Source organism: Ranitomeya imitator, chromosome 4, assembly GCF_032444005.1.
Source record: "Ranitomeya imitator isolate aRanImi1 chromosome 4, aRanImi1.pri, whole genome shotgun sequence".
Taxonomy (NCBI): Eukaryota; Metazoa; Chordata; class Amphibia; order Anura; family Dendrobatidae; genus Ranitomeya; species Ranitomeya imitator.
The window spans coordinates 521,197,696-521,224,276 of record NC_091285.1 but is presented as its reverse complement, the minus strand read 5'-3'; the positions used below and the strand labels follow the sequence as shown (position 1 = coordinate 521,224,276).

Below are 26,581 nucleotides of genomic sequence, written 5' to 3'. Positions count from 1 at the left end.
AAACATCAACCAAATACCCTATTTTTTTCCCATCATTTTACTAGCACTTGCTGTTCACTGTGATTTTTTTGCAACAGAGTGTTTTTGGTTTTACTGTGCTTTTTTGTGTTTTCATTTACTGTTGTATGTAATGTATTTTATGTTGTATGTACTGTATGTTGTATGTATAGTGTTGAGCATTCCAATACTGCAAATATCGGGTATCGGCCGATATTCACGGTATCGGAAATCCGATACTGAGTTCCGATACTTTCTCAATATCGGATACCGGAGTCGGAAGTTCCCATAATGCAAAGAGCCAGTTTCATTTAATTCAGCCAATGAGGATTCATTAGAAGTGTGGGCACATCCTGTTCTGTATGTTAGTCATGTAACTACTGGCATGGCTGTGATTGGCTGCTGAAATGATGTCATGATGCGCTATAAAAGTCGCCGCCGCCATTTTGGGTTCACTCTGCTGTGAATTCAGTTAGGGACAGGATGCTGTGTTCTGACTGAAAGGGCCAGTTTGAGATAGCGATTTGCTTCATTATACTTTACCCAGGCTAATTTAGCAACCGCTGTGTGAGAACCTTGTTTTTGCCTTGCAGCGCTGTTTATGGCTGTCTGCAAGGTCTCTGTGTGAGTGCAGCTCACTCTGTAGTCTGTTCTGCAGCCACAGCCGGTTGTAGTCAGCTCAGCGTGTGTCACTGCCTCATACTGTTCCATTGCCCTTTTTTCAATTAGTGCTGCCTGCTGCACATTTTGTCCAGATTTATCCTATTAGTGGGTTTCCATCCGTATCCTGCTAGATTGTGGAAAAACACTATATAGGATTACATAGAGGAGCTTTTTTAGGCCTTGCAGCGCCATTCACGGCTGTCTGCAAGGTCTCTGTGTGAGTGTAGCTCACTCTGTAGTCTGTTCTGCAGCCACAGCCGGTTGTAGTCAGCTCAGTGTGCTTCACTGCCTCATACTGTTCCATTGTCCTTTTTTCAATTAGTGCTGCCTGCTACACATTTTGTCCAGATTTATCCTATTAGTGGGTTTCCATCTGTATCCTGCTAGATTGTGGAAAAACACTATATAGGAGTACATAGAGGAGCTTTTTTAGGCCTTGCAGCGCCGTTCACGCCTGTTTGCAAGGTCTCAGTGTGAGTTCAGCTCACGCTGTAGTGTGTTCTGTGAAAAAAACAAAAAGTAAATAAAGTTCACCAAACACTCCACTTTTCAGTTGTGTAGGCCACATTAGCTCATATTAAAGTCTAGTCCACACTTTATAAAATTAGTGTTTCTTATACCTGTTAGTAGTTGTTCAGGAATAAGCACACTAAGCCCTTAGTACTTTTCTGCCTATCTTTATCAGTCTACCAAGATGAAGAGGGCAGGGAGTAAGGCACGTGGTCGTGGGCATGGAGGTGGAGCAGGGAGAGGACGTGGGGATTCTGTGCCTGCTGCGGTCACCGGTGACTCATCATCGCCCAGTTTTAGCAGGGAACAGTCCTTCATGCGCAGCTTTGTAGGAGCTCGCCGTACCCCGCTGCTGCGAGACGAACAAATTGAAGCCGCTGTCGGATGGATGGCAGCTAACGCATCGACTTCAATTAGTGCCACATCCTCTCAGGCACAGAGCACTGAAGAGCACCCATCTGTCTCTTCACCACCTGCCAAATTGCCCAGGCAGTCAGAGAGCCCAGGACAGGAGCCATCTCTACTTCTGTTCTCTGAATCTCATGGCTTGGAAAGAGGGGGCCAGCCAAGCAGCATTCAAGAAATGGAAGAAGAGGCAGTATACAGTGATGCCCAACAGCTTTGTCTCTGTGAATCTGAAGAGGCGGGTGGGCCAGTGCCTCCGGTCAGCACACCTCAGTACGCATCTCATGATGACTCAGGTGCCACTTTCTGGTGCGTACTATGCTGCCGAGACTACCCAGGAGAAGTAGTTGTTGGAAGATGGTAGTGTAGATGATGAGGTCCTTGACCCATCATGGCGTGAGGTACAGTAAGGTGGTGGGAGCAGCTCTGAGGAAGAGATTCCCTGAACGGCCCAAAGAGGGAGAGGGAGGAGAAAGACTGCGTTACCTGTAGCCTCCACTTCGGCACCCATTAGGAGCATGCCTCTTCCAAAAGCCAAAACGGGTGCTCCCAAGACTTGCAGTGCCTGGTCCTTTTTGACACAGTTGCAGATGACATTTGCTTTGTCAAATGCAAGCTGTGTCATCAGAAAGTCAAAAGAGGGAAAAGTGTCAGCAACCTCAATACCACAAATATGTGGAAACATGTGCGGACCAAGCACGTGGTGGAGTTACAAAAACACACTTAAGACCTAGGCCAACCTACAGCGGCACCTACCACCTCTTCAGCTCATGTTGTAGCCTCTTCCTCTAGCTCACACACAGCTGGTTCGGCTTCCTCACAGGATCGCCATGGAAGAACCTCTGGCACTGTTGTCCAGAGACCCAGTGTAATTCCACCCACAGCACCACATTCCCAGTCAAACTCACACTCCCAGCCCAGTCTACAGCCATCAGTAGAACAGGCATGGGAGAAAAGGCGGCCATTCTCAGCAAACCACCCCTGAGCACAGGCTCTGAATGCTGGCATTGCAAAACTACTGTCCCTTGAAATGCTGTCATTCAGGCTGGTGGAGACTGACACCTTCCGTAATTTGATGGCATTGGCAGTCCCACAATACAACGTGCCCAGCCGCTTTTATTTCAGCAGGCAAGCCATCCCTGCCCTGCAAAAGCATGTGGAGGGAAACAAAACATGCGCTACTAAACGCCATCAGTAGCAAGGTCCACCTCACCACCGATGTGTGGACCAGTCACCATGGACAGGGACGATACCTTTCCCTCACTGCCCTTTGGGTAAATGTTGTGGAGCCGGGTACAGATCATGAGAGTGGCGCTGTACGTGTTCTGCCAACTCCAAGGATTGCAGGAATCCAGTCTGTACACATTGACTCCTCCTCATACTCCAGTTCCTCTGAATCAGAGCTGCAGGAGCCGTGACAGTCCACCTCCACATGGACCCGTGAACGCTTACCTGTTACGACCGATATGAGCACAGCCGTGGCCAAATGTCAACAGGCCGTATTGAAATTAATTTCTTTGAGGAAACGAAGCCACACAGTGCAGGAGCTCTGGAATGCCATCAAGCAGGAGAGCAACGTGTGGTTTGTGCCAGCGAATCTCCAGCCAGGCATGGTAGTGTGTGACAATGGCCGAAATCTGGTGGCAGCTCTGGGCCTAGGCAACCTCACTCACATCCCATGTCTGGCACATGTGCTCAACTTGGTCGTGCAGTTTTTTGAGGGACTATCCGGATCTTGATGCACTGCTGCACAAGGTCCGCCTAGAGTGTGCTCACTTGCGGTGTTCCAGCATGGCAAGATCGCGCATTGCAGCTCTGCAGCGCCGATTCCGCCTTCCGAAACATCAAACATTGCGCGCCGTTCAGACTTCACATCCACTGAGTGGGCCACTATGAAGGACATCTGCCAGGTTCTTTGTGCCTTTGATGATTCCACGCGGATGGCGAGTGCAGATGATGCACTAATCAGCATGACTATCCCCCTTATCTGCCTGCTTGAAAAAACACTGCAAGCGCTAAGGGAGGAGGTTGTAGAAGAGGTGGCGGATGAGGAGTCACAAATGCCATCTGCTTCTGGACAGTCTGCGCAACGTGGTTCCTCACAAAGGCCTAGGCAGGGGACACTTTGTGAGGAGGATGAGGAGGACTCAATGGAGGAGGAAGACATCTGTCCAGAGGAGGGAGTTACACAATTCTCCAGTAGTCAGTATGTAGAGTGAGGGTGGGGTGATGCAGAGCAGGCAGCGATCACGCCTCAAGCAGGGGACAGCGTTTCTTGGCCAGTTGGCAGTCTGCAGCACATGGTTGACTTCATGCTGCAGTGCCTGAGAAACGACCGCTGCATCGCTCACATTCTCAACACGACTGATTATTGGGTGTACACCCTCCTAGATCCTCGCTACCGGGACAACTTTCAAAGCCTCATAACACCGTTGAACCGGGAGTGTAAAATGCGGGAGTACCAAGACACACTGGTGCAGTCCACCATCTTCTCCAGTCCAATCGAGAGCAGTGCTGCTAGTGCTTTACAAAGCAGCTCAGAGCGTCGAGGCAGTGGAGGAAGCTCGGCACAAAGAGGGAGCAGAAGCAGTGCCTCAGCACAATGTAAGACCAGTATGGCCCAACTGTGGCAAGCTTTGTGTGCCTGCCACAAATGTCTACACCATCACAGACGGCTCCAGTCAGCAGGAGGCAACGTTTCTGTCAGATGGTGACTGTTGTGAATTCTGTGGCAGAGCTCCCTCCTGTGGTCACAAGTGGTACTTCGGCTGATTCTCTCTGTGAGCTTCTGTTTGTGGAGGGAAGTGGTACTGCGGCTTCTGAGTTTCCTCCCTCAGGTGATCTGGTGAGGTCGTTAGGTGCTTCTCTACTTAACTCCACCTAATGCTTTGATCCTGGCTTCCTGTCAATGTTCCAGTGTTGGACTTGCTTTTCCCTGGATCATTCCTGTGGCCTGCTGCTCTGCATAGCTAAGTTCTTCCTAGCAATTTGTTTGCTATTTTTTCTGTCCAGCTTGTCTAATTTGTTGCTGGAAGCTCTGGGACGCAAAGGGTGTACCTCCGTGCCGTTAGTTCGGTACGGAGGGTCTTTTTGCCCCCTTTGCGTGGTGTTCTTTAGGGTTTTGTGTAGACCGCAAAGTTACCTTTTCTATCCTCGATCTGTTAAGAAAGTCGGGCCTCACTTTGCTGAATCTATTTCATCTCTACGTTTGTCTTTTCATCTTAACTCACAGTCATTATATGTGGGGGGCTGCCTTTTCCTTTGGGGTATTTCTCTGAGGCAAGGTAGGCTTATTTTCTATCTTCAGGCTAGTTAGTTTCTCAGGCTGTGCCGAGTTGCATAGGCAGAGTTAGGCGCAATCCACGGCTGCCTCTAGTGTTGTTTGGAGAGGATTAGGGATTGCGGTCTGCAGAGTTCCCACGTCTCAGAGCTCGTTCTATGATTTTGGGTTATTGTCAGATCACTGTATGTGCTCTGACCGCTATGTCCATTGTGGTACTGAATTGCCTTTCATAACAGTACAGGAAGCCAAAAGTACTAATGATTCTCAATAGAGGGAAAAGAGAAGTTCTGAGATCATTTTTTTTTCTTTGCACTGTGTTTTGCCTTTTTTTTCCCCTAGACATTTGGGTGGTTCAGTACATAGGTGTAGCGATGGACATTAGAAGTCTGTCTTCATTTGTGGATCAGCTCTCGGCAAGAGTACAAAAGATTCAAGACACTATTGATCAGAAAGCTATGTTGGAACCAAGAATTCCTATTCCTGATTTGTTTTTTGGAGATAGAACTAAGTTTCTGAGTTTCAAAAATAATTGTAAATTATTTCTGGCCTTGAAACCTCGCTCCTCTGGTGACCCAGTTCAACAGGTTTTGATTGTTATTTCTTTTTTGCGCGGCGACCCTCAGGACTGGGCATTTTCTCTTGCGCCAGGAGATCCTGCATTAAGTAATATCGATGCGTTTTTCCTGGCGCTCGGATTGCTGTACGATGAACCTAATTCAGTGGATCAGGCAGAGAAAAATTTGCTGGCTCTTTGTCAGGGTCAGGATGAGATAGAGGTATATTGTCAGAAATTTAGAAAGTGGTCCGTGCTCACTCAATGGAATGAATCTGCGCTGGCAGCTATGTTCAGAAAGGGTCTCTCTGAAGCCCTTAAGGATGTCATGGTGGGATTTCCTATGCCTGCTGGTTTGAATGAGTCTATGTCTTTGGCCGTTCAGATCGGTCGACGCTTGCGTGAGCGTAAATCTGTGCACCATTTGGCGGTATTACCTGAGCTTAAACCTGAGCCTATGCAGTGCGATAGGACTTTGACCAGAGTTAAACGGCAAGAACACAGACGTCTGAATGGGCTGTGTTTCTACTGTGGTGATTCCACTCATGTTATCTCTGATTGTCCTAAGCGCACTAAGCGGTTCGCTAGGTCTGCCACCATTGGTACGGTACAGTCAAAATTTCTTCTGTCCGTTACCTTGATCTGCTCTTTGGTAGAAAACACGGCACTCAATAGGTATGAGGAATGGTGGTGCTCAAGTAGGGTGTCCACCCCGTAGAATATAGATGAATAAACTTGGCACTCAGAATGCGAGGAACAAGGCTTCTAATTTTATTGATGCATCCAGACACATGAACAATGCTAAACGTTTTCGGTCCACACCGGATCTTCGTCAGAGCGTATTTTTTGGCAATGACTGGAACTAGAAGCAAACAGGAGGCACAAAGGAGCGTCCAAGAGAAGAAACGCTGCGGCGGGTGCACTGAAGGCTGGAGGAGCGGGACCCACAACACACGAGAAAAGCGCCAAGGCTAGGAGCAGAGCCTAGAGGGAGAAGCAGCGCTACGGGTCCGGAGCAGGAGAGAGCACTATGCCCGGCACTATGCCTACGCTCTCTGCTGCCGGGCATAGTGCTCTCTCCTGCTCCGGACCCGTAGCGCTGCTTCTCCCTCTAGGCTCTGCTCCTAGCCTTGGCGCTTTTCTCGTGTGTTGTGGGTCCCGCTCCTCCAGCCTTCAGTGCACCCGCCGCAGCGTTTCTTCTCTTGGACGCTCCTTTGTGCCTCCTGTTTGCTTCTAGTTCCAGTCATTGCCAAAAAATACGCTCTGACGAAGGTCCGGTGTGGACCGAAAACGTTTAGCATTGTTCATGTGTCTGGATGCATCAATAAAATTAGAAGCCTTGTTCCTCGCATTCTGAGTGCCAAGTTTATTCATCTATATTTGATCTGCTCTTTGTCATCGTATTCTGTCATGGCATTTGTGGATTCAGGCGCTGCCCTGAATTTGATGGACTTGGAGTATGCTAGGCGTTGTGGGTTTCTCTTAGAGCCCTTGCAGTGTCCTATTCCATTGAGAGGAATTGATGCTACGCCTTTGGCCAAGAATAAGCCTCAATACTGGACCCAGCTGACCATGTGCATGGCTCCTGCACATCAGGAGGTTATTCGCTTTCTGGTGTTGCATAATCTGCATGATGTGGTCGTGTTGGGGTTGCCATGGCTACAAGCCCATAATCCAGTATTAGATTGGAAATCCATGTCGGTGTCCAGCTGGGGTTGTCAGGGGGTACATGGTGATGTTCCATTTCTGTCAATTTCGTCATCCACCCTTTCTGAGGTTCCAGAGTTCTTGTCTGATTACCGGGATGTATTTGATGAGCCCAAGTCCGATGCCTTACCTCCGCATAGGGATTGTGATTGTGCTATCAATTTGATTCCTGGTAGTAAATTCCCAAAAGGTCGACTGTTTAATTTATCCGTGCCTGAGCACGCCGCTATGCGCAGTTATGTGAAGGAATCCCTGGAGAAGGGGCATATTCGCCCGTCATCGTCACCATTAGGAGCAGGGTTCTTTTTTTGTAGCCAAGAAGGATGGTTCGCTGAGACCTTGTATAGATTACCGCCTTCTAAATAAGATCACGGTTAAATTTCAGTACCCCTTGCCATTGTTATCTGATTTGTTTGCTCGGATTAAGGGGGCTAGTTGGTTCACCAAGATAGATCTTCGTGGTGCGTATAATCTGGTGCGTATCAGGCGAGGAGATGAATGGAAAACTGCATTTAATACGCCCGAGGGCCATTTTGAGTATCTAGTGATGCCATTCGGACTTGCCAATGCTCCATCAGTGTTTCAGTCCTTTATGCATGACATCTTCCGAGAGTACCTGGATAAATTCCTGATTGTGTACTTGGATGACATTTTGATCTTCTCGGATGATTGGGAGTCTCATGTGAAGCAGGTCAGAACAGTTTTTCAGGTCCTGCGTGCTAATTCTTTGTTTGTGAAGGGATCAAAGTGTCTCTTTGGTGTGCAGAAGGTTTCATTTTTGGGGTTCATCTTTTCCCCTTCTACTATCGAGATGGATCCTGTTAAGGTCCAAGCCATCCATGATTGGACTCAGCCGACATCTCTGAAAAGTCTGCAAAAGTTCCTGGGCTTTGCTAATTTTTATCGTCGCTTCATCTGCAATTTTTCTAGTATTGCCAAACCATTGACCGATTTGACCAAGAAGGGTGCTGATTTGGTCAATTGGTCTTCTGCTGCTGTGGAAGCTTTTCAAGACTTGAAGCGTCGTTTTTCTTCTGCCCATGTGTTGTGTCAACCAGATGTTTCTCTTCCGTTCCAGGTCGAGGTTGATGCTTCTGAGATTGGAGCAGGGGCTGTTTTGTCGCAGAGAGGTTCTGATTGCTCAGTGATGAAACCATGCGCTTTTTTTTTCCAGGAAGTTTTCGCCTGCTGAGCGAAATTATGATGTGGGCAACCGAGAGTTGCTGGCCATGAAGTGGGCATTCGAGGAGTGGCGTCATTGGCTTGAAGGAGCTAAGCATCGCGTGGTGGTATTGACTGATCATAAGAACTTGACTTATCTTGAGTCTGCTAAGCGGTTGAATCCTAGACAGGCTCGTTGGTCGCTGTTTTTTGCCCGTTTTGACTTTGTGATTTCGTACCTTCCGGGCTCTAAAAATGTGAAGGCGGATGATCTGTCTAGGAGTTTTGTGCCCGACTCTCCGGGTTTGTCTGAGCCGGCGGGTATCCTCAAGGAAGGAGTAATTGTGTCTGCCATCTCCCCTGATTTGCGGCGGGTGCTGCAAAAATTTCAGGCTAATAAACCTGATCGTTGTCCAGCGGAGAGACTGTTTGTCCCTGATAGGTGGACCAATAAAGTTATCTCTGAGGTTCATTTTTCGGTGTTGGCTGGTCATCCTGGAATCTTTGGTACCAGAGAGTTGGTGGCTAGATCCTTTTGGTGGCCGTCTCTGTCGCAGGATGTGCGTGTTTTTGTGCAGTCCTGTGGGATTTGTGCTCGGGCTAAGCCCTGCTGTTCTCGTGCCAGTGGGTTGCTTTTGCCCTTGCCGGTCCCGAAGAGGCCTTGGACACATATCTCTATGGATTTTATTTCTGATCTTCCCGTTTCGCAAAAGATGTCAGTCATTTGGGTGGTCTGTGATCGCTTTTCTAAGATGGTCCATCTGGTACCCTTGTCTAAATTGCCTTCCTGCTCTGATTTGGTGCCATTGTTCTTCCAGCATGTGGTTCGTTTACATGGCATTCCAGAGAATATCGTTTCTGACAGAGGTTCCCAGTTTGTTTCAAGGTTTTGTCGAGCCTTTTGTGGTAGGATGGGCATTGACTTGTCTTTTCCTCGGCTTTCCATCCTCAGACTAATGGCCAGACCGAACGAACCAATCAGACCTTGGAAACATATCTGAGATGCTTTGTTTCTGCCGATCAGGATGACTGGGTGTCCTTTTTGCCTTTGGCTGAGTTCGCCCTTAATAATTGGGCCAGCTCGGCTACCTTGGTTTCGCCATTTTTCTGCAATTCTGGGTTCCATCCTCGTTTCTCTTCAGGACAGGTTGAGTCTTCGGACTGTCCTGGTGTGGATATTGTGGTGGACAGGTTGCAGCAGATTTGGACTCATGTAGTGGACAATTTGACCTTGTCCCAGGAGAAGGCTCAACGTTTCGCTAATCGCAGACGCCGTGTGGGTCCCCGACTTCGTGTTGGGGATCTGGTTTGGTTATCTTCTCGTCATATTCCTATGAAGGTTTCCTCTCCTAAGTTTAAACCTCGTTTCATTGGTCCATATAGGATTTCTGAGGTTCTTAATCCTGTGTCTTTTCGTCTGACCCTTCCAGATTCTTTTTCCATACATAACGTATTCCATAGGTCATTGTTGCGGAGATACGTGGCACCTATGGTTCCATCTGTTGATCCTTCTGCCCCGGTTTTGGTGGAGGGGGAATTGGAGTATATTGTGGAGAAGATTTTGGATTCTCGTGTTTCTAGACGGAAACTCCAGTATCTGGTTAAATGGAAGGGTTATGCTCAGGAAGATAATTCCTGGGTTTTTGCCTCTGATGTCCATGCTCCCGATCTTGTTCGTGCCTTTCATGTGGCTCATCCTGGTCGGCCTGGGGGCCCTGGTGAGGGTTAGGTGACCCCTCCTCAAGGGGGGGGGTACTGTTGTGAATTCTGTGGCAGAGCTCCCTCCTGTGGTCACAAGTGGTACTTCGGCTGATTCTCTCTGTGAGCTTCTGTTTGTGGAGGGAAGTGGTACTGCGGCTTCTGAGTTTCCTCCCTCAGGTGATCTGGTGAGGTCGTTAGGTGCTTCTCTACTTAACTCCACCTAATGCTTTGATCCTGGCTTCCTGTCAATGTTCCAGTGTTGGACTTGCTTTTCCCTGGATCATTCCTGTGGCCTGCTGCTCTGCATAGCTAAGTTCTTCTTTGCTATTTTTTCTGTCCAGCTTGTCTAATTTGTTGCTGGAAGCTCTGGGACGCAAAGGGTGTACCTCCGTGCCGTTAGTTCGGTACGGAGGGTCTTTTTGCCCCCTTTGCGTGGTGTTCTTTAGGGTTTTGTGTAGACCGCAAAGTTACCTTTTCTATCCTCGATCTGTTAAGAAAGTCGGGCCTCACTTTGCTGAATCTATTTCATCTCTACGTTTGTCTTTTCATCTTAACTCACAGTCATTATATGTGGGGGGCTGCCTTTTCCTTTGGGGTATTTCTCTGAGGCAAGGTAGGCTTATTTTCTATCTTCAGGCTAGTTAGTTTCTCAGGCTGTGCCGAGTTGCATAGGCATAGTTAGGCGCAATCCACGGCTGCCTCTAGTGTTGTTTGGAGAGGATTAGGGATTGCGGTCTGCAGAGTTCCCACGTCTCAGAGCTCGTTCTATGATTTTGGGTTATTGTCAGATCACTGTATGTGCTCTGACCGCTATGTCCATTGTGGTACTGAATTGCCTTTCATAACAGGTGACAGACTACATGTCTTGCCCTCTCAGTGTACTCCCAGACGGCTCTTCCCCCTTCAAGTTTTGTGTCTCTAACCTGGATACATGGCCAGAGCTTAGCCAGTATGCATTTGAGGTGCTGGCTTGCCCTGCTGCTAGTGTATTATTGGAACGCGTCTTTAGTGCCACAGGTTTTGTACTAACAGACCGTCGCATGCGACTATCCTCCGATAACGTGGACTGGCTTACTTTTTTGAAAATGAACAAGGCCTGGATCTCTCAGGAATTTGCCACTCCTATTCCAGATTAAATAATTGGTTGGCAACAGTATCCAGGTCTCCTGTTGTGTTCATGTTTCTACCACCTGAACTGTAATCCCTGGGCTCCAACACCACCAGTTGCTGCTCAGAAGTGCCGTCTGCACAGTCAACACATGACCCAGTGTTATTGGGTTTCAGTAACGTCAGCTGATCCCCTATTGTGTATCCGACAATTTCTCCTGCTCCGTCCACACTCACACTACAACAGATATTAAACTGCCTCGAGTGTAGGCCTCAGCCTAGACTCTGTTTCTCCTGGATTCCCTGGGCTCCAACACCGCCAGTTGCTGCTCAGAAGTGCCGTCTGCACAGTCAACACTTGCTGCCGTGTTATTGGGTTTCGTCAGCTGATCCCCTGCTGTGTGTCCGGCAATTGCTCCTGCTACCTCCATGCTGACACAACAACAGATATTAAACTGCCTCGAGTGCAGGCCTCGGCCTACACTCTGCTTCTCCTGGATTCCCTGGGCTCCAACACCGCCAGTTTCTACTCGGAAGTGCCATTTGCACGGAGAAAAACACTCGCTCCTGTGTTAGTGGGGTTCAGTAACGTCAGCTGCTCCCCTGCTGTGTATCCGGCAATTGCTCCTGCTAACTCCACACTCACACTATTACAGAAATTAAAGCTAACCTGTCCCCCCGAGGTGTTTGTAACTGAAAGATCCACCTTGTGCAGCACTAATGCTGCACAAGGAAAAGGTGGCTCTTTTAGTTATGCTCCTTGCACACGCTGAACTAAACACTTATAAAATGTGTCCCCTCATACTGTGAAACCGTCCCAGAGGTGGGACTTTCCTTCGTAATGAAAAGCAGCACAGCCGTCATTCATACCCCCTTGGCGCCGGGCACCGCCACAGCGTTGTTTTAATCTGTCCCAGAGCCTGCGCTGTTATGTTAAACCTTGGGCATGCGCAGTTAGTGCTGCCCATCTTCTGACATCATTTGCTGTCAGGCTGACTGCGCCTGTGCAGACGCGCTGCCCGAGATCCCGCCCCGTAGTGTCTTCTGATTTATTCACACTGCTGGGCTGGGATTCATGGGCATACGCAGTGCATATCTTCGCCTCTCACTCATGTCCTTCCGCCTTTAGCAGACTGTACATATATATATATATATAGACAGTATATATGATGTTACGATTTTTTGAGAACATGGATCCATTGTATGTCCGTATGTCGGTTTTGCAAGCCTGCGAGAAAATATCGCCGTACGGATGCCATACGGATTACATACGGAGGATGCCATGCGCAAAATACGCCGACACACCCTGCCTACGGAGGAGATACGGACCACTATTTTGGGGACTTTTCAGCGTATAACGGCCGTAAATTACTACTAAAGACTACAACCGATATTAAACTAGCTCCAATTAGGCCTCGGCCTACACTCTGCTTCTAGCATTGACCCTGGGCTCCAACACCGCCAGTTGCTGCCCTGAAGTGCTGTCTGCACAGTCAACAGTTGCTCATCTGTTATTGGGGTTCAGTAACGCCAGCTGCTCCCCTGCTGTTTGAGCGGAAAGTTCTCCACTCAGTTTCTTGCATTGACCCTGGCTCCAACACTGCCAGTTGCTGCCCGGAAGTGCTCTCTGCACAGTCAACACCTGCTCCAGTGTTATTGGGGTTCAGTAATGCCAGCTGCTCCCCTGCTGTGTGTGCGGCAAGTTCTCCACTCAGTTTCTTGCATTGACCCTGGGCTCCAACACCGCCAGTTGCTGCCCAGAAGTGCTGTCTGCACAGTCAACACCTGCTCCAGTGTTATTGGGGTTCAGTAACGCCAGCTGCTCCCCTGCTGTGTGTGTGTGGCAATTTCTCCTGCTACCTCCGCACTAAGACTACAACCGATATTAAACTAGCTCCAATTAGGCCTCGGCCTACACTCTGCTTCTAGCATTGACCCTGGGCTCCAACACCGCCAGTTGCTGCCCGGAAGTGCTGTCTGCACAGTCAACAGTTGCTCCTCTGTTATTGGGGTTCAGTAACGCCAGCTGCTCCCCTGCTGTGTGTGGGGCAAGTTCTCCACTCAGTTTCTTGCATTGACCCTGGGCTCCAACACCGCCAGTTGCTGCCCGGAAGTGCTGTCTGCACAGTCAACACCTGCTCCAATGTTATTGGGGTCCAGTAACGCCAGCTGCTTCTCTGCTGTGTGTGCAGCAAGTTCTCCTGCTCCCTCCACACTAAAAGTACAACCGATATTAAACTAGAACTAGCTCCAATTAGGCCTCGACCTACACTCTGCTTCTAGCATTGACCCTGGGCTCCAACACTGCCAGTTGCTGCTCGGAAGTGCCGTCTGCACAGTCAACACTTGCTGCCGTGTTATTGGGGTTCAGTAATGTCAGCTGATCTCCAGCTGTGTATCCGGCAATTTCGCCTGCTCCCTCCACACTCACACTACTATAGAAATTAAAGGGAACCTGTCCCCCCCCCCCCCAGGCGTTTGTAACTGAAAGAGCCAACTTGTGCAGCACTAATGCTGCATTTGGACAAGGTGGCTCTTTTAGTTATTCTCCTTGCACACGCAGAACTAAACACTTATAAAATGTGCCCCCTCACACCGTGAAAGTCCCGGAGGCGGACATTCACACCCCCTTGGCGCCGTGCGCTGCCTCCTGAGCGTTGTTTGAATCTGTCACGGAGCCTGCGCTGTTATGTTATCTCTTGGTTATGCGCAGTTAACACTGCCCGTCTTCTGACATCATTTGATGTCAGGCTGTGACTGCAGCTGTGCGGTTGCGCTGCCCGAGATCCCGCCCCACAGTGTCTTCTGATTTATTCACACTGCGGGGCTGGGATTCATGGGCATGCGCAGTGCATATATTCGCCTCTCACTCATCTCCCTCCACCTTCTTCAGACTATGTGCCGTCAGCTGATCCCTAATCGCCGTGCCATGCACTTAGGGATCAGCTGACGCCGCACAGTCTGAAGAAGGCGGAAGGAGATGAGTGAGAGGCGAACATATGCTCTGCGCATGCCCATGAATCCCAGCCCCGCAGTGTGAATACATCAGAAGACACTGCGGGGCGGGATCTCGGGCAGGGCGGCTACACAGGCGCAGCCAGCCTGACAACAAATGATATCAGAAGACGGGCAGCGCTGACTGTGCATGGCCAAGGGATAACATAACAGTGCAGGCTCTGGGACAGATTCAAACAACACTGAGGAGGCGGCGCCTGGCGCCAAGTAGGTATGAATGATGGCTGTGCTGCGTCTCATTAAGAAGGAAAGTCCCGCCTCCGGGACGGTTTCACGGTATGAGGGGGCACATTTTATAAGTGTTAACTTCAGCGTGTGCAAGGAGCATAAGTAAAAGAGCCACCTTTTCCTTGTGCAGCATTTGTGCTGCACTAGGTGGCTCCTTTAGTTACAAACACCTGGGGGGGCTAAAGGTTTCCTTTCAACTTGCTCCAATTAGGCCTCAGCCTACACTCTCTCTCATGTAATCCCTGGGCTCCAACACCGCCAGTTGCTGCTCAGAAGTGTCTTTGGCACCGTACTCCCTCATGCCCAGCCCGGTTCCAGCATGCCAGCTGTTTCCGGGTAGTGTCAAGGTCACTTTGCCTCCAATACTTTGTCCTGTCGGGTTGCGGTTGGGTTAGCCAACTCTATGGTGCCTGCAGTTTAGGTGCTTCCTATGTGGGCTGCGGGAACTGGCAATCAACGCTGGTTCTGTAGTGCCAATAGGACAAGCTCCCCTGTAGGACTGTGGGTTTTCAGTAACTACGGCTGGCTTGCGGATCTTCTGCTGCCTAGCTGAGTTCCAGCACCATTAGCTGGTTCTTAGGAAGACCAACTTGAATAGATCCCCCTGGTTCCAGTACTGTCAGGTCTGGTGGTCCTTGGTAGTGCTTTCTGGCACGGGTACCTCCTGCTTAGTAACCGGGTTACAGTACCGTCAGCTGGTCCTCGGTAGTTCCATTGGCTCTTGTACCTTCAGCTACCCATCTGGGTTCCAGTACCGTCAGCTGGTTCTTGGCAGTGTCTTTGGCTCTTGTACCTTCTGCTCCCCATCCTGGTTTCAGTACCGTCAGCTGGTTCCAGGCAGAGCCTTTGGCTTAGGTGCCTCCTTCTGGGTATCCGAGTTCCACCAATGTCTGGTGGTCCTTGGTAGTGCTTTCTGGCACGGGTACCTCCTGTTTAGTAACCGGGTTCCAGTAACGTCAGCTGGTCCTCAGTAGTTCCATTGGCTCTTGTACCTTCGGGTAGGCATCCGGATTCCAGTACCGTCAGCTGGTTCTCGGCAGTTCCTCAGCCTTCTTGTACCTTCTGCTACATTTCCAAGTTCAAGACCCTAAAGACGACGACCCTGAAGACCACTCGGAAGACGACGACCCCTGCGACGACGACCCTGGAGACGACAACCCTGAAGACCGAGAAGCAGAAGAACAAGAAGCTGCAGAACAAAAAGCAGAAGAACATTAAGCATAAGACTAAAAATCAGAGCAAAAGATATTATCTAAATTATAAGCAGAATAAGACTAAGCAGTGTATGGGGGTGAGTCCGTTCCTCCTCGTGGTGCCCCTGGAAAAATAGAATTATTCTTACCGTTAATTCGGTTTATAGGAGCCTTCCACGACAGTCCAGGAGGTTGTCTCCATACCCTAATGGGGGACAGGAAGCACAGAGGTTAAAAACCCCTCCCACCTCCCATTAACCAGTGACTTACAACTGAACCCATAGCACCGGTTACCTTTTAGGTTCTCAGAAAAAATATCCAAGAATATCGGGAGGGAATTAACGCTGTCGTGGAAGGCTCCTAGAAACCGAATTAAGAGTAAGAATAATTCTATTTTCTCTAGTTGCCTTCCACGACAGCCCAGGAGGAATTCCAACCAATTCTGTATTTAGGGAGGGACCACAGCCTGGAGAACTTTCCGGCCATAGACTAGATCCCGGTTGGACCAGAAGTCCAATCTATAATGTTTAGTGAATGTGTGTAGAGAAGACCATGTTGCAGCCCTGCCAATCTGCTCCGTGGATGCACCAGACCTTTCAGCCCAGGAGACGGAAGTAGATCTGGTGGAATGAGCCTTTAGGCCTGCAGGTACCGTGACATTCTGAGCTAAATATGCTTCAATTATGGCCTTTTTTTATCCAGTTGGCAATGGCACTCTTCGCTTCTTTTTTGCCTTTGTTTCGGCCAGATAAATGAATGAAGAGATTTTGGTCAATTCTGAAAGATTTAGTTTGTTCCAAATAGTGTAAAACTATACGACGTACATCCAAAGTATGGAATCTATGTTCTTCCGGATTTGTGGGATTGTGACAGAACGATGGAAGGACTATATCCTGTGATCGGTGAAACTCTGACACCACCTTTGGAAGAAAACATGGATCAGGTCGGAACACAATGGAATCGTCCCTTATGCTGAGATAAGGTTCCCTGATTGAAAGGGCTTGTATTTCCCCCACTCGTCTTGCAGTGGATATGGCAACTAAGAAGTCAGTCTTGCAGGACAGCAGCTGTGAGGAACAAGAGGATAGCGGCTTAAACGGAGGAGCCGTAAGGCCCTTTAGGACTATGTTTAAGTCCCATGATGGCACAAAGATTTGTTGTTTTGGATTATGTCTTGATGCTGAGACAAAAAACTTTTTTATCCAACGATGACCTGCCAGGTCTTGGTCAAAGACAGAACTCAAGGCTGATACTTGAACCTTTAATGTACTCGGTTTTAACCCCAATTCCAGCCCTTTTTGTAAAAAATCTAATATTTGTGAGATATTAGGGTGGAAGGGGTCAGGATTACAAGGGTGACACCACGAGGAGAACCTTTTCCAAATTTTTCTATATATATAGCGTTAGTGACAGGTTTCCTGGACTTTTGTAAAGTGGAGATCACTGATTCTGAGAGTCCTTTAGGTCTTAGCACCTGGGCTTCAATAGCCAGGCTGCCAGTTTGAATTTTTGGGGGTTCGGATGGTGAAAGGGACCCTGCAGGAGAAGATCATCTGACGTTTGTAGAAAGACTGGACCATCCACTTGTAATTCCCTGATGAGGTGGTACCATCTCCTCTTCGGCCATGCTGGAGCTACCAGGATAGTCTAGACCTGATCGTCTCGGATCTTCTGAAGGGTCTTTTCAAGCAATGGTATTGGAGGAAATACGTACGCCAACGGGAACCTCCATGTATGGGCAAACGCGTCTACTCCCTGAGATTTGTCTCTGGGGTTTAGAGAGAAATAAGTCTCGACCTGTGCATTCTGACTTGAAGCTAACAGATCTATGTCGGGAAGGCCCCATCTGTTCATCAACATCCTGAAAACGTCTGTCTTCAGGCTCCATTCTCCTGGTTGTAAGTCGTGACGACTTAGGAGATCTGCTTGAACATTTACCGACCCTTTGAGGTGTATTGCTGATAATGAGAAGAGCTGTTTTTCTGCCCCGCAAAAAATTCTGCTTGATACAACTCTCAGGTAGTTGAATTTTGGACTCCCTTGGTGTTTGAGATGCGCTACAGTCGTTATATTGTCCGAGTACACTCTGACATGTTGACCTACAATTAGACTGTTGGCGGCTAGAAGGGCCTTCTCCACTGCCATCAATTCTCTGAGGTTAGAAGAACTGGAGCTTTCTTTGTGATTCCAGTGACCCTGGAATGGGACTTGCGACACAACAGCACCCCAGCCTCTTCAACTGGCATCCGTTGTTACTGTCACCAGTGGAGTTTGTATCCAGTCCACGCCCTTGAGAAGGTTTGTTTGGATCACCCACGAAGCTAAGGAGGCTTTTACCTTCCCTGGAGTGTATACTCTTCTGTTTAGGAAGTTTGGATTTCCATTCCAGTTTTCCAAAATGTGTGCCTGTAGAACTCTAGAATGGGCCTGAGCCCACTGGACTGACTGTATGCAGGCCGTCATCGACCCTAGAAGAGACATCGCTGTCCGCAGAGTAGGGGACCTTTGTTTTTTGAAGTCTAGGACTTTGGATACCAATTTCTTTCGGTGATCCTCTGGTAAGAAAGATTTTTGGTTCTCCGAGTCCAACAGGACCCCGCAAAATTTTATCATCTTTGAAGGCAAAAGATAAGACTTCTTTAGATTGGGTACCCAACCCAAGAGTTGTAGGATGTTCAGAGTTCTGGCAACTCTCTGATTGAGAATTTCGGCGGAAGGACCAATGATTAGAAGGTCGTCCAGGTAAGGTACTATGGTGACGTTTTGGCTCCTGATATGAGATACAGCTTCTGCCATGACTCTGGAGAAAACCCTTGGGGCCGAGGAAATCCCGAAGGGAAGAACATTGTACTGAAAATGTAGAATCTTGTGCTTCAACTGAACCGCAAATCTCAGATACTTCCTGTGACAAGGATGTATCGGGATATGAAAATAGGCATCCTTGAGATTTATTGTTGCCATATATGAATGAGGAGCTATCAGAGGGATGGCTGATTTTACTGACTCCATTTTGAATTTGCGGTAAGTAATGTATTGATTGAGAGCTTTTAGGTTTATTATGATCCGAACTTGTCCGGAGGGCTTTTTTACCATGAATATACGGGAGTAATGCCCCTTTCCCTGTTCGTTTACTGGGACCATAGAAATTGCTCTCGAGGCCATCAGGTCTTGTAATCCTGACATCATCAATTTTTGAGTCTCCCGCGATGGGGAGGTGACTCTTAAGACCCTGGGAGGGGGGGCTTTGAACTCTATAAAAAGACCCTGCTGGATAACACTTAAGACCCAAGGGCTGTTGGAGATATTCTGCCAATTGTGAATGAAGTTCGAGAACCTCCCCCCTACTGGATCAGAGTCATTGTTTCTCTTGCTGTGACTGCTGGGAGATAAGGATATTTTTGGGTTTCCCCTTAGCATAGCTCCATCTACCAGTTTTCCCTTTGCCCTTAGCCTGGGAGGGCTGAGACTGGGAGGGCCGAAAAAAACACTTTCTGGGGGGTCTCTGTTCAGGAAGAGTCTTTTTTCTGTCTGTGGCTTTTTCCAGGATATCATCTAATGAAGGCCGGAAAACATAGTCTCCTTTAAAGGGAATGGAGCATAATTTTATTTTTGAAGTCACATCTCCACTCCACATCTTGAGCCAGAGAGCTCTTCTGGCTGAATTTCTTCTTATAGTGTTTCTAATACTGGATACCATAAGCCTTTATACCATGTGCTGCCCTATAGGTGACTGATGGACCCGATGGCTGGGATATCTTTCATCGGTGCTATATCATGGGAGTCGACATTGCATCCTGAACTTTGGATCATTGTTATTGTATTATTATGCTGTATTGATTTTTTTTTTCCCTGTGCCATGTATTTTTGATATACATTTATTACTTACATGAATATAAATACATGAAAAGGAAACTCCAAAATGCCAAATATATATAGTATCGGCAACATTGCACAGTGTCTGTGTTTTTATTGCCTCTGGTCCCCATTTACCTCTGTCTGTTTTTTGTTTACCTTCCTTTGCCGCCCCCTGCGGCTTATATTGTTATGATGTTACAAGCAAACTCTTTGTCACCGCCCTTGTACCTGTGATCCGGAGCGGGCAATGTATGCGCGTTTGTGCGTCCTCTCGCTTTCACCTACGGCGGCGTCTTCATTATGTGGTGAGTCCCCTGTCTCCATGGGTACCTGTGATCCAGCGCGGGTAGCGCATGTGCGCTGGCGCTTCCTCCCCCTGTCATCCACGGCGGCGTCTGCATGTTGCGGTGTGTTTACAGTTTCTATGGGAACTTTCCCAGCACTCACCGCTTCATGACGCCGGCCTGTATGATTGGGCGATGTAGGCTCCGCCCACATGCGCTCGTCAGACGCGGCCGGGGGGGCTTTTTCTTTTCTTTTTTGTTCCTGCTCCACACAGGTGCTTGGTTTAGGATTGCACATGGGACTATATAAGGCTCTGGTTTGGCACACTATCACACTGCCCCTTGAAAAAGCAGCAGCGAAACGCACGTTGGGGTATCTGTGCGGTGGGTCATGGTGCCCACGGGTAAGATATGCCTATCATTTCATCCCTATGTACTTTTGGCGTTGCACTGTCAGCTTTATTATAATGTGGCTGGGTTATTACATGTTACTTCCCACTCACATCCTGGTCTGTTTTTGCCTGTGATATGTGGCGTACTCTATCCCCATTTATCTTAGTGGATTTCCATTAGGTTGCTCTGTCCTCCATACATGCCATGTGATATGACATTCTGCCTTTATATTTATTGTGCATTTTTTGGTATGTAGACTTATCATATATTTGTGAGCGCCTCTGTTCTATTGGATTGCCGACCCCTGCCAGTTTGTATCATCATTCTGTAGACCTGTCCAGTTTATTGTTTTTTTTTTTGTTTTTATGTTTTGTACTTGTGTGTTTGGCTTTAATCTTTGTACTATAATAAAGTTATACATTTTTATACACCCCTTTCTTGCCTTACACTAGTTTATTTTTTTTTTGTAGCATTTTTGGTTATGTTTTGGAATTTAAAAGCTCTGGTTTTTTCATATGTTTTCTGGCTGAATTTGTCTGGACTAAGGATCTGGCGGCTACACGGATAGATTCCATGGAGGCGTCTGCAAGAAAACCAGTTGCTCTATGTAAAATAGGCAAGGAGTCCAATACATCATCTCTCGGAGTTCCCTGAGAGATGTGGTTCTCTACTTCTTCCATCCAGCAGAAGAGAGACCTGGCTACACAGGTAGATGCAATATTGAACCTGAGAGCCGAGGTGGAAGTTTCCCAGGATTTTTTGAGTAGGCTTTCAATCTTCCTATCTAAGGGGTCCTTTAACTGGGAGGAGTCCTCGAACGGCAGGGCAGTCTTTTTTTGCCACCTTAGCCACCTGAACATCTATTTTTGGGATGTTCCATTTAATTAGATCTTCATCTAGAGGAAATCTGTGTTTAAAATCCGACGGGGTGGTTAGCCGTTTCCCTGGAAGTTCCCACTCATTATTGATCATATCAATAATACTCTTATGTACGGGAAAGCCAGTCTGTTTATCAGTATGAATACCAAATAATTCATCCTGTATAGTTTGAGGAACGGGTTCCTCTTTTAGCCCCATAGCCCGAACCTCTCCATGCCCCATGGGGAACAGCAGACACCAACTCCTCAATATGTTCGGAAGAGAAAAGGTACTTTCTGATTTCAGAAGTTTTATGAGGTAGGACCTCTTCCCATTTAACTGAGGATGACGTATATGAGCCGTCAGAATCTGAGTATTCCTGGATTTTTCTTTTCTTGGGAAGCGATGGACCAGGTGAGGGTGGTGGTGGCGGCGGTTGGGGAGGGGCAAACGTGGCTAAACAGGTTTGAACCTCCTGTCTAACCAAGGAACGTATCTCTTCAATTAGTGAAGGATATTCAGCCCAGATTATTTTGTCCGTACAGGGTTGGCACAATGTTTTCTCCCATTTTAAGGGTAATTTTTCATTACATGTAGCGCATTTGCGTTTAGAGGTGGATTTAGTGGTGGATTTATGGACAGGCTTGTCTCCCTGAAATGAGAGAGGGAGCAGTATGAGAATGTATACTAAAAACCACCCTTAAATGGGACCCATCCCTGCCACACTTACTGAGGCCTGGGGAGTGCTGGGCTCTGCAGCTGCAGGGCAAGACGTATCCATCTGTGCAGGCTTACCTGAGAGACGTCTTCTGCAGCTTTATATAGGAAATAAAAGCTGCCACAGTGCCTGGCAATTAGCCGTCCCCTCCCCCTCCGCAGTCCCAGGCAGGCGTGCGAGGATGCAGCGTGCCTCACATGCCGTTCAGAGGTCCGGAATCCCGGAAGTAACAGTGCTCCTGTACAGGAGTGTCCGACCCGGAAGTGAAGCGCCGAAGCACCACGTGACTTCCGGGTCGCCGAACAGCGTGCACAGGAGGGGGAGACGCCGGAGAGCTCAGGGAGGCCTCCGGGAGGGAATCGCTGGTCCGCTATACCCCCGCAAGGGGAAGCAGGAGGACCAGGACAGCGGTCCCAGAATCCAAGGAGACGGGAGCAGAAAGCGGAGGAGGAAGCCCAGGGCCCGACCACCACTGCCCGGCAAAAGTTTACAGGTACCACTGCCAGAGCCGGCCGAGCGTACCAGGAACCTCTCCATGCCCCATGGGGAACAGGAAAGACACTGGTTAATGGGAGGTGGGAGGGGTTTTTAACCTCTTGTGCTTCCTGTCCCCCATTAGGGTATGGAGACAACCTCCTGGGCTGTCGTGGAAGGCAACTAGAGAAAAACCCGCTGCTGCTGCTGGCAAAACTGAACGCGGACAAATCCTGTTGTAAATCTTTTGTGACAGGCAGAACGGAAGGTCTTCAAACTTTTATAGATAACAACAACAGGAAGGCCTGTCACAAATGAGAATATGATGTTGAATATGAAGAATAATAATAGTTGAATAAAAAAAATATGAAGAATGTAAAAAAAAAAAATAATAGGAAGAAGGTGAAGAAGAAGAAGATGAATAAGGTGAAGGAGAAGTTGATGAAAAAGAAGCTGCTGCTGAGGATGATGAAGGAGAAAGTGTGAGAGAAGTAAAAAAGAAGGTGAAGAGCATGAAAGTAGTGAATCATAAATATCTGGCAAAATGTAAAAAATCTTAACATAGTCAATATCTTTGTAACTCCGAACGTCTTAAAAAAAATTAATTCCTGCTATTCCAAATCCGCAGTAAAAAGCGCAGCGGTTTCTCACATTCCATTCCGCAATGGAATCCACAGCGTATGCACATATCACTTCATCCCGCGTTCACACGTTGTTTACTGAACAGGAGCCAAGGACGCCCGGTACAGCTCCGTTATGTGCGGTCCCGAGGCCCTTCTGCCCGATAACGGATCCCTTTATTTCCGGGTCCGCTCGGAGCATGCATTGCCCGGCATTATACCGACACTGCACACAGCCGGTGACGGGGCTCCGTGCTCTGCCGGGTCTCTATCACCGTACGCCCCGTAGTGCCCGGGCTCCGCCGTGTGCGATCGGCACATGCGACATAATGATCCTATGGAAACTGCAGGTTAGAGGAGCGGCTTCTTCCTGGGCGTGTAGGGGAGGAGTTAACACTGAGTAGGCGTGTCCAGGGCGGGGAGCGGGAATATTAGCGATGTGTGGGCGGGGATGGGCAGCTCATGTAAGCGAAGCGCCTGACACAAGGGGCGGCACTGTGGGCGTGGTAATACTCACAGGAGGCGGGCATTGTGTTGTTGGCGGGGACCAGTCGTTAAAGCGGTTGTTCTATGGCTAGGGTACCAAGTATGGGGCGTGGCATGGTAGCGGGCGGTGCGCCAGTATGGGGAGTGGCTCAATAGAGTGCAGTGCACCCGCAAAGTGCACTGATAGTGGGCGGTGCAGCAGCACAGGGGCGGATCCTGACAGTGGGCGGTGCAGCAGCACGTGGGCGGGATTTGATAGTGGGCGGTGCAGCAGTCTGTGGGCGTGTCCAGACAGTGGGCGGTGCGGCAGCATGGGGCGGGTCCTTATAGTGGGCGGTGCAGCAGGCCGGAGCTCCGCACTTGTCAGCAGGCGGCCTGAACTTTGCATGCGACGGACGCTGGGAGTTTACACGACGTTTTGTTGACATCGGGCCGGAAGAAGCGGAAGGAGGGAGGGTCGCTGAGTGTCGCCCGCCTGTACCCCAGCCCCTCCCGTATGGCCTTCTCTCGTCCCTCCGGCGGCAGGCCGGGCCTCTACTGATCCTCCGGAAGGGGGCAGCAGCTCGGACCCCATGACAGGCTGAGCCGCAGCGGTCCCGCGGGGACTGTACGAGCCCGGACACCTCGGACTTTTCCCCACTTCTCGCAGTCAGAGCTGAGGCCTGCGACATGGCTGCGTCCCAGGCCTCCAGCGGCTCCAACCCGAGGAAGTTCAGCGAGAAGATCGCTCTGCACAACCAGAAGCAGGCCGAGGAGACGCGGGCCTTCGACGAGCTGATGACCGACCTGACCGTGTCCCGGGTGAGCAGCCGACATCGGCCACAGACCGCGCGATTCTCACGCGACGCGACCGCTAGCGATGATCGGTCCCAATATGTGTCATTATGTCAGTGGCGCCTCCTGCAGCTCCGGAGTCTCTGAGCAGGTCGTCGCCAGATGCTGGGGACTATAACTCCCAGCATGTCCTCACAGATCTGCGAAGCTCCAGTAGTTGTGCCCGCCGTCCCCTATATACGTCTCTGCCCCAAACCAAGGTGACATAGGGGCCATTACTGCGTGTTCCCGACTACACCTGACAGAGCCTGTCGGGGTGCGTCGTACGGAGCGTCGGCTGTCGGGGTGCGTCGTACGGAGCGTTGGCTGTCGGGGTGCGTCGTACGGAGCGTCGGCTGTCGGGGTGCGTCGTACGGAGCGTCGGCTGTCGGGGTGCGTCGTACGGAGCGTTGGCTGTCGGGGTGCGTCGTACGGAGCGTCGGCTGTCGGGGTGCAGTGTACGGAGCGTCGGCTGTCGGGGTGCGTCGTACGGAGCGTCGGCTGTCGGGGTGCGTCGTACGGAGCGTTGGCTGTCGGGGTGCGTCGTACGGAGCGTTGGCTGTCGGGGTGCGTCGTACGGAGCGTTGGCTGTCGGGGTGCGTCGTACGGAGCGTTGGCTGTCGGGGTGCGTCGTACGGAGCGTTGGCTGTCGGGGTGCGTCGTACGGAGCGTTGGCTGTCGGGGTGCGTCGTACGGAGCGTTGGCTGTCGGGGTGCGTCGTACGGAGCGTTGGCTGTCGGGGTGCGTCGTACGGAGCGTTGGCTGTCGGGGTGCGTCGTACGGAGCGTTGGCTGTCGGGGTGCGTCGTACGGAGCGTTGGCTGTCGGGGTGCGTCGTACGGAGCGTTGGCTGTCGGGGTGCGTCGTACGGAGCGTTGGCTGTCGGGGTGCGTCGTACGGAGCGTTGGCTGTCGGGGTGCGTCGTACGGAGCGTTGGCTGTCGGGGTGCGTCGTACGGAGCGTTGGCTGTCGGGGTGCGTCGTACGGAGCGTTGGCTGTCGGGGTGCGTCGTACGGAGCGTTGGCTGTCGGGGTGCGTCGTACGGAGCGTTGGCTGTCGGGGTGCGTCGTACGGAGCGTTGGCTGTCGGGGTGCGTCGTACGGAGCGTTGGCTGTCGGGGTGCGTCGTACGGAGCGTTGGCTGTCGGGGTGCGTCGTACGGAGCGTTGGCTGTCGGGGTGCGTCGTACGGAGCGTTGGCTGTCGGGGTGCGTCGTACGGAGCGTTGGCTGTCGGGGTGCGTCGTACGGAGCGTTGGCTGTCGGGGTGCGTCGTACGGAGCGTTGGCTGTCGGGGTGCGTCGTACGGAGCGTTGGCTGTCGGGGTGCGTCGTACGGAGCGTTGGCTGTCGGGGTGCGTCGTACGGAGCGTTGGCTGTCGGGGTGCGTCGTACGGAGCGTCGGCTGTCGGGGTGCGTCGTACGGAGCGTCGGCTGTCGGGGTGCGTCGTACGGAGCGTCGGCTGTCGGGGTGCGTCGTACGGAGCGTCGGCTGTCGGGGTGTAGTGTACGGAGCGTCGGCTGTCGGGGTGCGTCGTACGGAGCGTCGGCTGTCGGGGTGTAGTGTACGGAGCGTCGGCTGTCGGGGTGCAGTGTACGGAGCGTCGGCTGTCGGGGTGCGTCGTACGGAGCGTCGGCTGTCGGGGTGCAGTGTACGGAGCGTCGGCTGTCGGGGTGCAGTGTACGGAGCGTCGGCTGTCGGGGTGCGTCGTACGGAGCGTTGGCTGTCGGGGTGTAGTGTACGGAGCGTTGGCTGTCGGGGTGTAGTGTACGGAGCGTTGGCTGTCGGGGTGTAGTGTACGGAGCGTTGGCTGTCGGGGTGCGTCGTACGGAGCGTTGGCTGTCGGGGTGTAGTGTACGGAGCGTTGGCTGTCGGGGTGCGTCGTACGGAGCGTTGGCTGTCGGGGTGCGTCGTACGGAGCGTTGGCTGTCGGGGTGCGTCGTACGGAGCGTTGGCTGTCGGGGTGCGTCGTACGGAGCGTTGGCTGTCGGGGTGCGTCGTACGGAGCGTTGGCTGTCGGGGTGCGTCGTACGGAGCGTTGGCTGTCGGGGTGCGTCGTACGGAGCGTTGGCTGTCGGGGTGCGTCGTACGGAGCGTTGGCTGTCGGGGTGCGTCGTACGGAGGCTGTGTAGGCGCCAACATGTGTTCACACTGAATATGTGCTGTGTGGACTGCGCTAGTGCTAGATAGAATACACTTGCATGACCAGGCGACCTCTCTCTAAGGCCGGGATCACACTACAGCGAGATACGGCCGAGTCTCGCAGGTTAAAACCAAGCTCTGGCACCGGCACTGTGGAGCGGAGCGTGCGGCTCCATGTATTGCTGTGCGGCCGCACGCTCCGCTCTGGAGTGCCGGTGCCAGAGCTTGGTTTTAACCTGCGAGACTCGGCCGTATCTCGCTGTAGTGTGATCCCGGCCTAAAGCTACTTTCATACATCAGGTTTTTTGTTTCAGGCTAAATCCGGCGAATGTTGGAAAAACTGGATCCGGCGCAGATTGTGAAAAACTGATGCGACGGATCCGTTTTTTTTTTTTCGGATCCGGCTAGTCTATCTAGAT

The 26,581-nt window shown here is 50.5% G+C and overlaps 1 protein-coding gene across 3 annotated transcripts in view; it reads left to right on the top strand.

Moving 5' to 3' along the window:
- The first annotated feature begins 23,519 nt into the window (after window positions 1-23,519).
- Window positions 23,520-26,581, top strand: part of CRTC3 (CREB regulated transcription coactivator 3) — a 198,258-nt gene continuing 195,196 nt past the window's right edge. Inside the window, exon 1 of one of the 3 annotated variants that reach the window (XM_069766119.1) lies at window positions 23,520-24,012. In XM_069766119.1, coding sequence (XP_069622220.1) covers window positions 23,881-24,012 — 132 coding nt within the window. In that variant the 5' untranslated portion in view covers window positions 23,520-23,880. The remainder of the gene's footprint in view (window positions 24,013-26,581) is intronic. The other 2 variants (XM_069766116.1, XM_069766118.1) reach the window with 2 other exon arrangements.